Source organism: Pempheris klunzingeri, chromosome 3 (assembly GCF_042242105.1).
Source record: "Pempheris klunzingeri isolate RE-2024b chromosome 3, fPemKlu1.hap1, whole genome shotgun sequence".
Lineage (NCBI taxonomy): Eukaryota > Metazoa > Chordata > Actinopteri > Acropomatiformes > Pempheridae > Pempheris > Pempheris klunzingeri.
Genome location: NC_092014.1, coordinates 1,929,191 through 1,946,672, shown reverse-complemented (window position 1 = coordinate 1,946,672; position 17,482 = coordinate 1,929,191). Strand labels below are relative to the sequence as shown.

The 17,482-nt window shown below is 41.8% G+C and overlaps 1 protein-coding gene across 1 annotated transcript; it reads left to right on the top strand.

Moving 5' to 3' along the window:
* The first annotated feature begins 1,397 nt into the window (after positions 1-1,397).
* On the top strand, positions 1,398-15,836 carry LOC139198945 (UTP--glucose-1-phosphate uridylyltransferase-like). The gene is made up of 10 exons (XM_070827935.1): positions 1,398-1,568; positions 4,779-4,894; positions 6,776-6,883; positions 9,900-10,085; positions 10,164-10,297; positions 11,257-11,554; positions 12,252-12,449; positions 13,263-13,505; positions 14,295-14,399; positions 15,485-15,836. The coding sequence occupies exons 2-10, from the start codon at positions 4,796-4,798 to the stop codon at positions 15,590-15,592; spliced, it is 1,479 nt and encodes a 492-aa protein (XP_070684036.1). The 5' UTR covers positions 1,398-1,568; positions 4,779-4,795; the 3' UTR covers positions 15,593-15,836.
* The last annotated feature ends 1,646 nt before the right edge of the window (positions 15,837-17,482 follow it).

Here is a 17,482-nt window from a genome sequence, read left to right as displayed (position 1 = left end):
TACAAAATTATAATTTTTTTAGGTTGCACAAAATAGTCAAATACATATTTTTGAAATGATATTTTTCAAAGCCTCTTTTTAGGTTATACAAAATGTGGTCTGAAATGTTTTTATACAAAAATATTGATACATATTTTTATATCAAAGACTTTTAATAGTCTTAGGTTATACAAAATACTGAAAACATATAACCTTTTTTTTTTTTTCAAGGTGTTTATTTATTTATTTATTTATTTATTAGGTTATACAAAATGCAGTCTAAAATATATATTCACTCATTTTGTTTTTATTAGTATGTTTGGGTTATACAAAATGTAACCTAAAAATATTTTCTAGCATAAATAATAACTAAACACAAACTTCTGTTTGTATGATGAGGATTTTCTTTGATTTAAGGGTTTAAAAGTATCTTAATGGAAATACTGGAATCTGATCAGAAAACTATTATTATTATTTTATTATTTATCTGTTTCTATCCAGCTGTACATTATTCTGTTTCTATCTTGTCCTGCAGTGAATCATTTTAATCACAAGGTGGCAGCATCGATCCAAACTGAACATAAAAGGACACCTGAGAAAGAAATATAATCAATATTATAGATGTTATAAATACGTTAATACAAATGGCTTCATTTGCAATAGTTTAAAAAAGGGTGGCACTTTAAATATTTACTTCTTCCTGCTCCTTTTCAGACATGAAATATTAATTTGTTTGTTTATTATGAGTTTGATTCCACATTTATTGGTTTTTCTTGTTTTGTTTTTTATTTTTTAACAGTTTTGACATAAAAATCTCCCTTTAACACAAGAACAAGCAGACTGGATACAGTTTGAATAAAGATAAACAAAAGCAAATCAGTGCAAACTGTTAAGAAATGTGAGTAAAATATAGTGAAACAAACACATTTTTATAAATTATTACATTAATTGTTATTAATTAATTATTAATTGGTTTTGATGATTAGTAAGTTAGTAAGTAACTTTCCTTAGATATTATGTCAGTCTTTTATTATTATAATTTATTATTTCTGCAGGACCTCGTCGGTGTTTAAGGTTTAAACTGAATTTATTGGTGATTGGTTGTGTTCAATTATTTGTCCTAACACAGTGAAGGTCCCCTTTTCACAACTAAACAGCGAAACATGCATTTTATATCAGTAAAAATGAGATAAAGTCATTGTTGTCATATGATAACTTCATGCATTAGATTTAAAAACAAGAGAATAATAAAGTTTTCACAATAAAAAAAAAAAAAAAAAGAAGCTATCCGGGTGGGCGGGGCATGCTGTCAGCTCCATCTGATTGACAGACACCTACAACCTATCAGCGTTCTTCTTTGACTTCCGCGCACTTACGTCACTCTACGCCGTAGCCAGCAGGCTAGGTTGCGTGAGCAGCTTCAGGAGCCAAGAGCAGGAGAAGGAGCAGCAGGATGAAACTACGGCGGGTTTAAACCGATTTAATCCACGTTTTCGTAGCTAAACCGGGTCCGAGCGGTGGTCTGTCCCGGTCCTGTCGCTCCCGGCCGTGTTTTTGAGGCTCTCCCGGTACTTTGACAGTGTGCTCAGGTGGGTAGCAGCTTCCTCCTGCGGCTGTTTGTGCACGAAAAGTTCGTCAAAACACGTGTTGTTGTTGTTTCTTTGCTTCTTAAATCAGAATTCAAAGCACTAAAACGTGTGTGAGCTGCTTCCTGCCCTCTGAGTGTATGTTCAGGTGTGTGTTTGTCATTACCACACAATGATGCATTAAGTTTACACACATACAAATATATATATGAGTTTATTATAAAGCTCTTTATGCAAGAGATTGAAAAAAAGAAGGTGTGATGGACATGAATGTGGTTTTAAAAGGTGGAAATAAAACTAGAAAATAGAAATAAAAACAAATAGTAAGTCAGAGGAAACAGGCCAGTAAACACACAGAAAACTACAAATAGCCTTTAAAAACAAGCCGACTACACGTCAGAATATATCAGAATATCTGAAAAATGGCCAAATTAAAGATGCGTATATGCAGCACACACACACACACACACACACACACACACACAGATAGAGTAGAGGTTTGTATATCAATACAAATGTTGTGTTACTTCCCTTAAAACTAGGTCACAAAGCGATTTACAACCCAAACATGAAGCTAAAAGCACAAAAAGAAAAAGACAAAGACATATAAAGCAGATTTCTTGTATAGTTTTTGATATAAGACAGAATGGTGGAAGTAAATGTGGCGTTAAAAGGGTTGTGGGAAATCAAAAAATAAGCTGGAAATAGATGAAATATTATATATTATATTATAATAACAGAATAAATGGAGCTAAAACTAACATTTCTGAATAAAAGCCAATAGTGTGGTTTCCCCGACCAAACAGCTGTAAAACTTTTTAAAACTCTCACTGACCTTTACACACGGCGCTGTAGATAAAGGTCAGTGGCACAACCGCACACACTCACAAGTTATTGTACATGTGAGACCTTTAAGCACCAGAGCGCCGACGTTACTGACTTCACTACACGATAAATGCAACTAATAAACCCCAAAACTAGAACATTTAAAGGGCAAAGAAGTAAAAGAAGAAAAAGTGTTTACAGTCTACAAAGTATTTCAGTTTAACTGCTTGCAAAAATACACTTAAAGCTGTTTAAAGACACTTATTATGATCTGAGATAATCCAAACACAAGTGTAAAGACGTGCGGTTGCAGTTTCATGCGTCTGTCTGTCTCTCGTTCTTCGACTTGGTGGGTGTGAACTTCAGGCTCCATAACTGAGGATCTTATTACAGTCGAGTGTTTCTTCTCTCGGTTTGTTTGTCAAACCGTTTCGTTTATTGTTTGCCGTTTTGAGAAATTCAGCAAATATGACATAAATTGTTTTCAGGAGACTCCTGTTTTAAAATCCCTGTTTTAGTGAATGTAGTCTGGTGTGTGTGCTGTTTGTGGTTAAACCAAAAGGATCTTCCAGGTCTCTCTCTGTAGGGATCCTTTCCATGATGCTGTCACACACTTAGAATAACACTCTGAGCCTGTCAGTGGATCAAACAAGCTCTTTTAGTGGACCTACTGTGATCAGGTGCAGTTGTCCCAAAGGATCACGTTGCAGCCTGTGTCAGTGTTGCTGACTGAGGCTCCATTCATTTCTATGAAAGTTGCTCAGTGGTGCATGAAGCCAAGAAAGTACCCAGAACTCCTGCATCATTGGGCCCATAGAGCCTGGAGGACTAGCGAGCAGGCTAACTTCCTGTTAGCCTTTCGCTATAATGAATGGGAATAAAATGATTTAATCATGTGACTCTTTGTGACCTCATTTTGCAGATTTTGACTCAGAAAAAAAGTACAGACGTCTATTTGGGCGCCATTGTTGTGATTACGCCACGTAAATTTGGCTCCAAAGCCTGGAGACCTTCCTTTTGTGCCACCGCGTTAGCCCGGTAACTTTTAAAAATTTTTTTTTCTCCTGACAATCAAATCAAACTTTGAGGAACTCTGGTTCCAACACAAAGTCACTCCACAGTCTTACTTCTGAGTGTAGTATAGAGAACTTTTAAAGAAATTCACTTTCTAATAGTTTAAGATGGAGAAAACCAAATAATCATCATCTTGTTTGGCCTTAAAGAGATTAAATAATCAATGAATCATCATTTAATTGTCTGTGTTGACTAATTGTTTTCCTAATTTCCTAAAACAAAAACAAAGTAACTCCTATTTAAAGCGCTCAGGAGTGTGTGACGTGGAGTGGGCTGAACAGTCACAGTACCACACACACACACACACACACACCCTGGCTGTGTGTGATTGGCGTGTGTGTGTTTGTGGGCAGGCCTTGTGTTGAGTTCAGGGTCGGGGCTGCAGACCTGCGAGCTTCCTCTGAGCTGAGGATGAGGAGGACGTCTGTTGTTCTCTGACAGCTGCTCACTTTGGAGTTTCTTCTTCTTCTTGGGACTATTTTTCACGCTGTAACGAACGCTGTGAGGCGTCACGTCTGCCGCCTTCACCTCTCTCCACACAGATCTTATCTTTGTTGTCTCTGGTTGTTTCTGAGCAGACTTTGGTAAAAATGTCTCTAACTGTAGCTGGTAAGTTTTTATCCAGGTTGTTTTTAGACTTTTGTCCTTCCCTGGATGTTAATGAGTAATGTTCCGGTCCTCTGACATTCACATTAACTCTATTCAAGAAGTGAAAGTAAAAAATGCTTTTGGATTTTAACAGGTTGTGTTCACTTCAGTCCCGACGCTGATGCACAGTGAGCTGCTTTGTTGTTGGAAAAAGTTTCGCTGCCGAGTGAACAAATAAACAAATCTAAAACTTTATGGCATTTTTGATGCAAATACATTTTATTAGACGTCGTAACAACTCAACGGCTCAACTGTGTGTGTTTTGGGATAATTGTTGCTGATTTAATTACTTATAGACTGAAATTTAAGATTTCAGTGTTGCACGAGGGACAGTTATTTAAAAACAAAAGACAGAAAAGGGATGGAAACATGGCCGCCAGCAGCTCGAGATGATGCACACAGACGTCTCACTGGAGTCAGAAGCTGAACTTTGAGGTTGTTCAACGTCGTCGTAGACATTTTTAGACTGCAGCTGCCTTCATTTTTTCATTAAATTGAGATTATTGTCATGTTTTCTCTTGATTTTAGCGTTTTTTAAGGACAGAAAATGGCTTTAGAAACACTTCAGATATCTTCTATCGCTGCGTATCGCCGGTAGATTCTGTGCTGCAGACGAGGGTTTGCTCTCCGACCAGTGAAGAGTGAAACTGCTCTATGTGTTTGCAGACCTGACCAGAGGAGCCATGACTGAGTTTCAGGAGAAGCTCCGGCAGCAGCACGAGGAGTCGATGCACCGCGAGCTGGAGGCGCTGCTCAGCACGGCGGACAAGGCCGAGGCCGAGGTGAGAAAGATCTCCGTTCACATGTAACGATCTTATGCAGCAGGAAGTGCGTCAGGCTTTGATGCTAATTGGATGTAGTGGCCAAACGGTGTAATTACAACACTGGTGTCCGTCACGTGAGAGTTTCACTGTGAAAGAGACGCCTGGAAATCAGTAATCAGAGTAAAATCTGAGTAAAATCCAGATTATTTCCTTACTGCTGCATGTTTGAGGCGGTCGTCGTTTGTTTGTTCTCTTAAATTAGCGACTTTAATCTCTCAGAAGTTGAGTTTTCTTCTTGCAATATGATCTTATAGGGGTTTTTATTTCTAGTATATTTACAGTTTTAACGTTGGAGTTATTCCCTGAACAGACCCTCCAGGATGGACGCTCATTTGACATAAAGGCCAAACGGTGTAATTTACAACAATGGCGTCTGTTATGTGACGGCTTTGGGCCCAAAAAGACTTTTCTCCACAGACTCACATGGTGAAAGAGACGTCTGTGAACCAGCGATACATTTCAAAGTCAAATCAGTCCGATGACACTAGAGCCGCACAACAAAACCATGTTATCCCCTTTAAAGTTGGCGAAGGGCTTCCAGGAAGTTATCTGCCTGAACCCAGGTTCTCTGTTTGCCTCCGTGACGCTGACATGTTGTTTCAGACCATCTAACGTATATAAAGACAGGTGATGCTTCGTCACTTCCTCCTTCTGTACAAAAGATGGCAGCGGCCATCTTGGCCTGTTGGCGTCTCCATTCGTACCTTCAGCTTCTTCAGCTTTGTGTTTTTATCTTTTTATTACGCCTCAGATGTTGGTGGCCGGGGGCTTTATGTCTGCAGGTTGTCCATCTGTCCGTTCGCTGTTTCTTCAGATTTGGCACCAATATCCACGTTTGTTTCACACTAACGTCTAACAAAGTGATTTTATGTCCAAACCTGAACTCATCTGAAGGTCGTTTTGGCCAGAATTTATTCCCCAGTCATGACAAGTGATGACATTTTATGTCCTAAAGCTTCACTGTGACGTCTTAAACGCACAAAAACACACTTTCCAGGCCGTTATTCTCAGCAACAGAGGGGAAGAAGAGTCTGACCGTTACGATACGGGAGGAGACTGTTGGTTTGGAGGCAAACAGCTGCGAGTTCATGTTAAACTGGAACACATTCAGTTAATTTGGATCGTAGTTCTGGTCAAGTGTCACGGAGCACACACACACACACACACACACACACACACACACACACACACACACACACACACAGTCCATTAGGTCGTCTTATCACACAGCTCAGAGGGACAGTTTGGGCCTCAGAGGTGAACAACCTAGAGGTCTCTCTCACACACACACACACTGCTGGAGTACACAAACTAGAGGTTTTAAACACAGGTGTGTGTGTGTGTGTGTGTGTGTGTGTGCCCCCTCTGAGCCTCAGAGCTCCACTGTCGTCGAAAATCTGTTAAAAACACATCAGTGAGTTTAATTGTCGCCCTGGCCGACATGTTCCTTCATCACCGTGAACACACACTAGTTTATCCTGACACACACACACACACACACACACACACACACACACACACACACACACACACACACAGCGTCCGGCTGCTCGCTACAGCACCAAATGTGGATTCATCCACCGCTGAAAATAGTCCCAAACTATTTATTTCTTCCTGAAAACTAAGAATGAGCAGCTGTTTGAGATAAAACGACGTATTGAGCGGACGGTGCTGAGAGACGCTCCACTGTTGATGTTAGAAAAACATCAGATTGATCCTTTAAGGTGTGGACCATCCTTTGTGCCCCCTGATAAACACGAGGGGTGTTTATTGATTGATTGATTGATTGACTCTATCTGACAGCAGGAGGTGACGTTTGTTGTTGTTTCTCTGTTTCAGATCGCCAGAAAAGACTTCGATGGCTTCAAGAAGCTCTTCCACAGATTCCTGCAGGTCAAAGGTCCCTCGGTCGACTGGGCCAAAATCAACCGGCCGCCCGAGGACTCGGTAAGCGCCAGATAGCGCCGGTCACACTGTTTGCCAGAGGGCAGGGTTTCATGTTGCAATACCTCTGTGCTCTCATCCAAGGTCGGTGGTCACGCTGGGCTCAGACGGTGTGTTCACTGACTGCACAGAACATCAGGCTGCGTTGTCATAAATCAGAAACACCAGAGCGTGTCGTTGTAGCAGGGTTGTTGGGTTTGAGCCAACTTAAAGAAGAACTGTGGTATTTTTAAACTTGAGCCATATTTGCACACATGTTGGGCTCTAAATGACTGTAAGTTAAAGAACTGGTCCAGTAGATCACCTCAGCCTAAGTAATCCTTTGGGACAACGTCACCTGATCACAGTAGATCCACTAAAAGAGCTTGTTTGATCCACTGACAGGCTCAGAGTGTTATTCTAAGTGTGTGACAGCATCATGGAAAGGATCCCTACAGAGAGAGACCTGGAAGATCCTTTTGGTTTAACCACAAACAGCACACACACCAGACTACATTCACTAAACTGGTCATTTTAGCTTGTAGAACACAGGAGCTGCTGGTCCACTGCTGCCTCGAACGTTTAGTTTGTTTGTGTCATTGTGTGTTACATAAATACTTTATTGAATGTGAACCAACTCTGTCACACAACAACACAAACAAACTAGCCGATGTACGCAGTGGTACACAAGCCACTCCTGTGAGGTAAAATCCCTGTTTTAGTGAATGGAGTCTGGTGTGTTAGCTGTTTGTGGTTAAACCAAAAGGATCTTCCAGGTCTCTCTCTGTAGGGATCCTTTCCATGATGCTGTCACACACTTATAATAACACTCTGAGCCTGTCAGTGGATCAAACAAGCTCTTTTAGTGGACCTACTGTGATCAGGTGCAGTTGTCCCAAAGGATCACGATGCAGCCATTTAGACACCAAAATATGTACAAATAGGGTCTAGATTTAAAAACAACGGGGTTTTCCTTTAACCCACTTGGATGGATCGGTGTGAATAGTTTGTTGTAAACTGTCAGACGTGTGTGAGACAGACAGACGGCTGAACAACACTTCCTGTACTGTAATTAAATCATTAACAAAACACGATCCACTCATGTAGCGTCATGGTGGAGCCGTCAGTGGGTCCAACAGCACTGCTAAACTAAGCTAATCACCTCCTGGATCTGTCTCTGTGCTGGATGCACAGACGTGAGCTATCATGTGACTGCCGCCGCCGCCGAGCGTACAGAAATGTGGGACTGTTCCTTTAAATGACTCCACTACCACAGAGCGGAGAGCAGCTTCAGAAACAAGCTACCGAAACCAGATCTGAGGACGGAGAACATTCAGGCTAGAGCCGGCCAGTTATAAGCATGGTGACATTTCACTCTCACACACACACACACACACACACACACACACACACACACACACACACACACACACACCCAGGTTCCTAAAATACCAGAGCGTAGTGAAGGTTAGGACTAAGAATAGTTTGACCGCCGCAGCATTCGAAAGTCTGGTTCTAAGGCGGCGAGGAAGAGCAGACGCTGACATTTATCTCCTGCTGCCCCCCCCCAGACACACACACACACACACACACACACACACACACCCAGCCCTGACTGCCGACATGAAAAACAGACTTAACACTGATGCCGCAGAACGTTGTTATCGTTTCGAAGGGCTGATCACAGAATGTGAAACCCTATATCCTCACACACACACACACACACACACACGCACACACACACGCACACACACACACACACGCACGCACGCACGCATGCACACACACACACACACACACACACACACACACACACACACACACACACACATGCACACACGCACGCACACGCACACACACACACACACACACACACACGGCTGGTTCACGTCACAGCCAATGAGGGGCTTCACTCCGGAGCAAATCACGATGTCTTAACAGTATTATAATAACAAAATGTGAGTATATATAATATATATGGAACTTTTCTCCAGGCCACATGACACGTCAAACATGACATTTATAAGACTTTAAGGGTAACTCTGGTGCTTTTAAACTGGGCTCCTATTTGTACATGTTTTGGTGAGATCACCTCAGCCGGCAGCTGCCAAACAGGCTAAAAGTAATGTGAGTTTATCGCTCTCTGCAAACACACCAGACTCCATTGACAAAAACAGTCATTTTACCGTGCAGAACACAGCAGTTGCTGGTCTGGCGCTGCCTTGATCAGTTGTGTTTATTTGTGTTATTGTGTGTTAAACTAATAGTGTGTTGGATCTGAAGTAACACCAGTCATACAATAACACAAACAAACGAATCGATCCAGGCAACAGGACACCAGCAGCTCGCTGGCTCAGCAAGCTAAAATGACTGTTTTTGTTAATGGAGTCTGGTGGTTTTGAGGAAACCATTTAGACACCGAAATATGTCAAAATGGCGCCCAGGTTTAAAAATGCTGCAGTCACCCTTTCATGGATCGTGTCTGAAAAGGCCTCAACTTTCCTGACAGTGAAAGATTTTAGTTTATATTTGATTTGTGAGCTTCGTGGCTGAAGTCTTAGTTTTGTCCCTGACCTGCTGCCGTCCTCCAGCTGACACAGATAGGTTATTGATTAGTCTGTGTCCCATCTGTTGAACCGTCTGTGTAATCACACAGTTACATACATGACGGGGAATTCAAGGCCAACCACTTTACTTTAGAGTGTCCATTTTCTGCTACTTCCTGTAATTCAGAGGGAAACATTGTACTTTTCACTCTGCTTCATTCATTTGACAACTTGTTTTACTTAACTTAGAATAACACTCTGAGCCTGTCAGTGGATCAAACAAGCACTTTTAGTGGATCTACTGTGATCAGGTGCAGTTGTCCCAAAGGATCACCTTACATTAATCTGGCTGAGGTGATCCACTGGACCAGTTCCAACACTTTTAGTCACCAGGATAAGTACAAATAGAGCCCAGGTTTAAAACCACTGGAGTTACTGTGATACTTGATGTTGAGAATCTGACCTTTAGTCCGTCTGAACGTGTCTCTGCTCAGGTCCAGCCCTACGAGAAGATCAAGACGAAGGGTCTCCCTGACAACATCTCCGCCAGCCTCAACAAGCTCGCTGTGGTCAAGCTGAACGGCGGTCTGGGGACCAGCATGGGCTGTAAGGGCCCCAAGAGTCTGATCAGCGTCCGCAACGAGAACACCTTCCTGGACCTGACCGTCCAGCAGATCGAGGTAGAGACGCACGACACAAACTAGCACAACGAGCTGAGCCTCTGAGGATCAGGCTGAACGCACTGTCGTTGTTTTCAGCACCTGAACAAAACCTTCAACGCCGACGTGCCGCTCGTTCTCATGAACTCCTTCAACACCGACGAGGACACGAAGAAGATCCTGCAGAAGTACAAACACCACCGCGTCAACATCCACACCTTCAACCAGAGCAGGTAACTAACGAGGACACACCAGACTCCATTGAAAAAAACAGTAATTTTACACCAACGAACCCAGATGTTTCTGCTCTACTGCTGCCTTGATCGGTCAGTTAGTTTGTGTTATTGTGTGTTATACAAATGTTGTATTGCGTCCAAATTAACCCTTTAAAACTCCAAAGTCACACAGTAACACAAACTAACTGAACAGCAACATCTGGGTTCGGTGAGGTAAAATTACTATTTTTGTCAGTGGAGTCTGGTGGTCTTGAAGAGCGTGGTTTAACTAGCATGTGCAACTAAAAGTGCTTGTTGGATCCACTGACAGGCTCAGAGTGTTATTCTAAGTGTGTGACAGCATCATGGAAAGGATCCCTACAGAGAGAGACCTGGAAGATCCTCTTGGTTTAACCACAAACAGCACACACACCAGACTACATTCACAAAAACAGGGATTTTAGCTCACAGGACACTGGAGCTGCTGGTCTGCTGCTGCCTTGATCGATTAGTTTATTTGTGTTATTGCATGTTACAGTAATATTTTGTTGGATCCAAACTAACCCTTTAAAACACCAAAGTCACACAATCACACAAACAAACTAATCGATTTACGCAGCAACTCCACTGATCTTAGAAGTAAAATCACTGTTTTTGTGAATGGAGTCTGGTTTCTCTGAAGAGAGCGATATAACGGTTGTTTGTGGTTAACGTCCAGACCCACATCGTGCCCTCTGTCTCATGTTAATATTACTTAGTGTTAATAAACTCTGGTCCTTTGCTGCTTTTTATTATTTCTTTATTTTGTTCAAGCCCTATAAATGGTATTAACATGCATTTTAACTGGTAAGATAAGAAAAACATTATTAATCCTAAATCAGGGAAATTCACACAGGAGCTCAGTAGTAAGAAGACAAATGCAACATCAGTCCTGCCACATATTTCTGCACGCCAGTGATCCGTCGATCTCCTCACAGATATGCGAGGATCAACAAGGAGTCCCTGCTGCCGATCGCCAAAAACATGGGGATGAGCGGCGAGAACTCAGAGGCCTGGTACCCGCCGGGCCACGGAGACATCTACGCCAGCTTCGCCAACTGCGGGCTGCTGGACAAGCTGATCGCCGAGGGGAAGGAGTACATCTTCGTGTCCAACATCGACAACCTGGGCGCCACCGTCGACCTCTTCATCCTCCACCACCTGATGAGCCAGCCGGCCGACAGACGCTGCGAGTTCATCATGGAGGTCACCGACAAAACCAGAGCCGACGTCAAGGTCCGAGGCCGCGGCCGCCGAATCCCCTTTTCATCCCTGTGAGACTTAAAACACAGGCGCACAGGGCGGTCGTAGCGAGAAAAGAAGGATAAATACAGAGCTGATAGAGCAGGAGGTTTTCTAGATTAAAGTGGTAAAGTTACAGGAAAGAAAACGAGAATATTCTCTGAGATTAACGTCAGAATAATCGTGTTTCTATTATTTCCTTAGAAAGGTTTGTTTTGGAGTTTTCTTCTCATAAATTAGCGACTTTAATCTCTGAGAATTTGAGTTTTTGATGATTTTAAATCTTAAAGAATATTCAAGTATTTTTTCTCAAAAATTTAAAATGTTAATCTCTGAATTCTCTGAATAAAAAAACTCCACGACTCGTCTTACCATCAGGATTTGATCCATTTGATCTGATAACACTCAGAAAGTCTAGACGAGCCACACGATTAAATCATTTTATTCCCGTTCATTATAGCAGAGAGCTAACAGGAAGTTAGCGGCGGGCTAACAGGAAGTCAGTCATACATGGAGCTCATACTGCTCCATGAGCAGGAAGTCAAACTTTTTTGACTTCACAGGAATGAACGAAGCCTCTGAAGTTGCATCCAGTTCTTTTTATTTCATCCGTGCTCCCTCCCCATCTCTCGTTGTTTTTAAATCGGCACCTTCTCGCCTCTCAGTGCTTCCCGTTCCCTCCCGTCTGCAGGGCGGCACCCTGATCCAGTACGAGGACCACCTGAGGCTGCTGGAGATCGCGCAGGTACCGAAGGCCCACGTGGACGAGTTCAAGTCCGTCACCAAGTTCAAGATCTTCAACACCAACAACCTGTGGATCTCTCTGCCCGCCATCAAGAGGCTGCAGGAGAAGAACGCCCTCGACCTGGAGATCATCGTCAACCCAAAGGTGACGCACACTCGTCCAGATGGAGCGTGAAGTTTTCCTTTTGTTTTGTAGCTAAGGTTTAGTTTATAGCCTGATCATGTAGAACTAATAATCAGTAATGAAGGTCTGTATATTATCAGAACATTAGCTTTGAATGTTTCTCCTCTTATGTGGGATTTACTCTTCTATAAAACTGTCCCATCATCACATCTTTGAGGAAAGCATTTTATTCAGTGTCCCATCACTTCACTCACAGGCTCCTGTTTAGGTTTTATGTGTCATGAGTTACATTCCTGCTTTTATTCCAGCGTAGTCCCAAAACTGTCTTTGAAAAATTGCTCCTTGAAACGGAAGGACTGTAGCTGCTGATGTTATATCGCTCCAGACACCAAACTCCATTGGTAAAAACAGTAATTTTACCTAAACAGAGCACAGGAGTTGCTGGTCTATTGCTGCCTTGACTGATTAGTTTGTTTGCGTTATTGTGTGTCACAGAAATATCATGTTGGATCAGAATGAACCCTTTAAAACACCAAAGTCGCACAATAACACAAACAAATTTACCAGCTGAGGCAGCAACTCCTGTGGTCCGTGAGCTAAAATCACTGTTTTTATCAATGGAGTCTGGCAGCTTTGAAAACGAAAGAAAAAGAACAAACCTTTTGTACCTACCAGTCGTTCCGAACACAGAATATGTAAAAAAATAAATAAATAAAATGAAATAGTGCCCAGGTTTAAAAATTAGCAGACTATTCCTTTAAGACTATAAAGTTAAATCACAACATGAAGCTCCGTTTTCCCACTCTTAACCGAACCCCCTGAATGTCTCTGCAGACGCTGGACGGCGGTTTGAACGTCATCCAGCTGGAGACGGCCGTGGGCGCCGCCATCAAGAGCTTCAACAACGCCATGGGCGTGAACGTCCCCCGCAGCCGCTTCCTGCCGGTGAAGACGTCGTCCGACCTGCTGCTGGTGATGTCCAACCTGTACAGCCTGGACGCCGGCTCACTCACCATGAGCAAGAGGAGGGAGTTTCCCACCACGCCGCACGTCAAGCTGGGCAGCTCCTTCACCAAGGTGAGGCATGATGGGAAAATGGCGGACGTTTAAATTTGATTTATCAGGTTCTTCTGATACGGAAGCCAAGAGACGCCGTTTCAAATCCAGTTCTCTTCAGATAAAAACACATTTACCTTCAGAGTTTTGTCATTTTATCTTAAAATAATTTTCTTTAGCCGAAGTAAATCTTTCATAAAAATGGATCTTTATCCTGTAAAGATAAATTTAACGCTCAGGCAGCAAGAGTCAAAGGAGTGCTATTAAAAAACAGATAAATCTATAAAAGAAAAAGAAAATAAATGTTAAGTAAATTAAAAACTGTTGATATATAAATATAAATTCAGATTTTTCACATTAATTTCTGTATATGTTATATACATTTAAATATTTATTTTATATATTTTAATTCCTTTATTTTTCCTTATTCTTTACATTATTACTTCTGCTATCAAGCTGTCAGTCAACTGGCTTTAGCCTCTTATTTCTTCTTTTTTTTTTTTTTAATGGCACTCCTGTGACTCCATAGAACAACCTCTTAATTTCTCATAACGAGTAAATATTCCCTAACCCTAACCCTATTTATCTTGAGATAATTGGACTAATTTTGGCTTCTGTACTCTTCAGATAATCTTTGTTTGGCTGATAGAAAGTCGTAACAGATTTTATATTTTTATATTTTATATTTATAAAGTTATAATCTGTTTTAAACTCAATGAAAAGATCACAGAACATCTTATTTTTTAAAGGTTTAACTAACTAAATGTGCAGAAATCAGATTATTATTTTATATTTCTGTTCGTCGTGCAGGTTCAGGAGTTTCTGTCCCGGTTCGAGAGCATCCCGGACATGTTGGAGCTCGACCACCTCACCGTGTCGGGAGACGTCACCTTCGGAAAGAACGTCTCTCTGAAGGTAAAGGACATTTTTACAGCTTTTCTGGAAGATAAATCTACTAATAGTTAACATAAGAAAACATAAGCACGTTGAGTTTTCTTACAGGAGAGATTCTCTGTCTGTCTGTTGAGCTGAGCCTCAAAGACTGAAGCAGGTTTTTCTTGCTGTAATTGTCGAGCTTTATCAAAGTAAATCCACTTAAAGTGCTGGTTATAGCCATTTATAATAGTTAAAGTGCTCTCTGCAAATACACCAGACGCACTTAGAATAACAATCTGAGCCTGTCAGTGGCTAAAACAAGCACTTTTAGTGGATGTGCTGTGTTCTCTTCAAAACCACCAGACTCCATTGACAAAAACGTCAATTTTACCTCACAGAACCCAGATGTTGCTGTTCAGTTAGTTTGTGTTTTTATGTGACTTTGGAGTTTTAAAGGGTTAATTTGGATACAACACAACATTTGTATAACACACAACAACACAAACGAACTCACCGATCAAGGCGGCTGTAGAGCAGAAACATCAGGGTTTGTTGGTGTAAAATTACTATTTTTGTCAGTGGAGTCTGGTGGTTTTGAAGGGAACATAGCACATCCACTAAAAGAGCTTGTTGGATCCACTGACAGGCTCAGAGTGTTATTCTAAGTGTGTGACAGCATCATGGAAAGGATCCCTACAGAGAGAGACCTGGAAGATCCTTTTGGTTTAACCACAAACAGCACACACACCAGACTACATTCACTAAAACAGGGATTTTAGCTCACAGGACACTGGAGCTGCTGCTCTGCTGCTGCCTCCATCAGTCAGTTTGTTTATGTTATTGAGTGACTTTGGTGTTTTAAACGGTTAGTTTGGATCCAACAGATTATCAGAGGTTTACTCTGTATTCTGATCATTAGTGGAACATTAAGGTCCATGTAAACGGCAATGGAGACAAAATCCACACGTCAGTTATTCAAATCAAATGAATGACCCAAACTTTACTGCACCTTTAAGGTCAAATTCCCTCTTTGTGTCACTTTCTTTCCACTGCAGCTGAAAAGTTTCATGAGTTTCCTGGTAAAATGAAAAAAACTGATTTCAGTCAAACTTTCCTCCCACCAGGGAACCGTCATCATCATCGCAAATCACGGAGACCGGATCGATATTCCTGCCGGAGCGATGCTGGAGAACAAGATCGTTTCAGGAAACCTGCGGATCCTCGACCACTGAGGCCTTCTGGGAAAAAACACCACCACCACGCTCACACACAGACGAAGCCGTCTGCACCCCGAGGAGCCTCCCAGTTGGTCTTTCACGCCGTGATGTCACGGTGAAGCCGGCCCGAGGGGGTCGAAGGTCGCCCTCCTCTTCCTCCGCAGACACGAAGCTTTTCAGGGAGAAACTTTCTGTTACTGCAGCCGATCCGAGCCGACCGGTCGTCTGTCTGCTGTCAATTAAACCAGTGCAATAAGGGCGAGCGAGTGTCCCGTGTCTCTGTGGTGCTGCAGGAAAAACCTCTTTAAGAGGCTTCTAGATGTCGGTTTAATTACCGTAAACCAGCGAGTCTGACATCAGGATCCAGAAACACATTCAAATAAGGAAAGGGTAACTTGGACCCTCTTTTTTGACTGAAGGGCTCAACGGGTTTTGGAAGAAGTAAATTTAGGAGAGAAAAAAAAAAAGATTTGAGATTAAAAAAAGTGAATTTACAATAAAGAAAATTCAAATTTTTACCAGAAAAAAAAACCTTGAATATTCTTAAGTATTGATTATAAATTCAAACTTGATTAAAATAAGAGACTTGGAGTGTCGCTGAGAGTCCTTTCGCTAAATCTGACCGTAAAGTATAATTTAATGGGCTGTGGGAATAACGCTGGTTACATCGTGAGAAGGCCGTTGCTAGGCAACAAGGACGGCAAAAAGAAGAGCTAACGTAGCGTTAAAGCAGGAAATGTGAGGCCGTCGGGAATTTCAACATTTTTCCTCAGATATAAAATAAAAACGACTAAAATGATCAAATATTAACCGTCCACTAAATAACTAACTTCTGTAAACTCGACCCCGTTTGAAGGCGGCGGCGTGCTGAGGGTCGATCAACACCTCTTTTTTTTTTTTTTTTCCTCGTGAATTTTAAATTTAATCTCTTTTTTTCTGGGAATATTTATTTATTTCTAATTTCTTTTTGACTACGATGGCCCAAATATGCCGTTGAAGCTTTGAGCTGAATTAAAACTATTTTTAACCAACTGTTTCTCAAAGTAACTTTTTTTTTAAAGTCAATATAAATATATATATATTTTTTTAAATCAAATCTCTCATCTCCTTCGTACGATGACAGAAACATTCAGACGAGCCTGAAGACTAAAAAATGAGCAGAAACAGACGGAAGAAGTCGCCGCTCCAACATCCTGTTTTATTCACGTCAGGTTTGAAGGATTCAAGACATTTTGGATTCTCAAACATGCAGCTCGACTCGTCTGAACCCAACAGAGAGGGTCGACACACACTCTCTCTCTCACACACTCACACACACACTCTCTCACACACACACTCTCTCACACACACACTCTCTCTCACACACACACACTCACACACACACACACTCTCTCACACACACACACACACACACAGTGGTATGGTAGGCACACTGTAGTGGAGAGCTCAGATGTGTCGTCTCTGACAGTCGATCAAAAGTAGGCACTTCTGAGGCGGACAGTGATGTAGTTTGGATGCTTTTTGTTCGCTCGAGTCTCACACAGGAAACTGGCGGCTGTGGTCACATGATCATCTCCAAAAAAAAAAAATTATATATATATATAGTAATAATTTTGATTGGTCGGAGCTCAGAAGGGCTGAACTTCACTCAGGAAACAGAAAATCTGACATTTGGTGAGAAAAAAAAAAAAAGGAATTTTGGCGCCAAAAGACGAGAGGAAGAAAAAAAAAAAAAGGGTCACACAGGTGAGGCGTCGTCAGGTGTTCGACTACGAGCCTCGCAGGTGAGCGACTGAGCTGTCAATCAAAATTTACAATGAAAATTTACTCTTTTTTTGGTTTTGCTTTGATAGAAGTTGAATATTTTTGGGGACGTCTGAGGTCATCTCGGGCTGTTTTCTGATA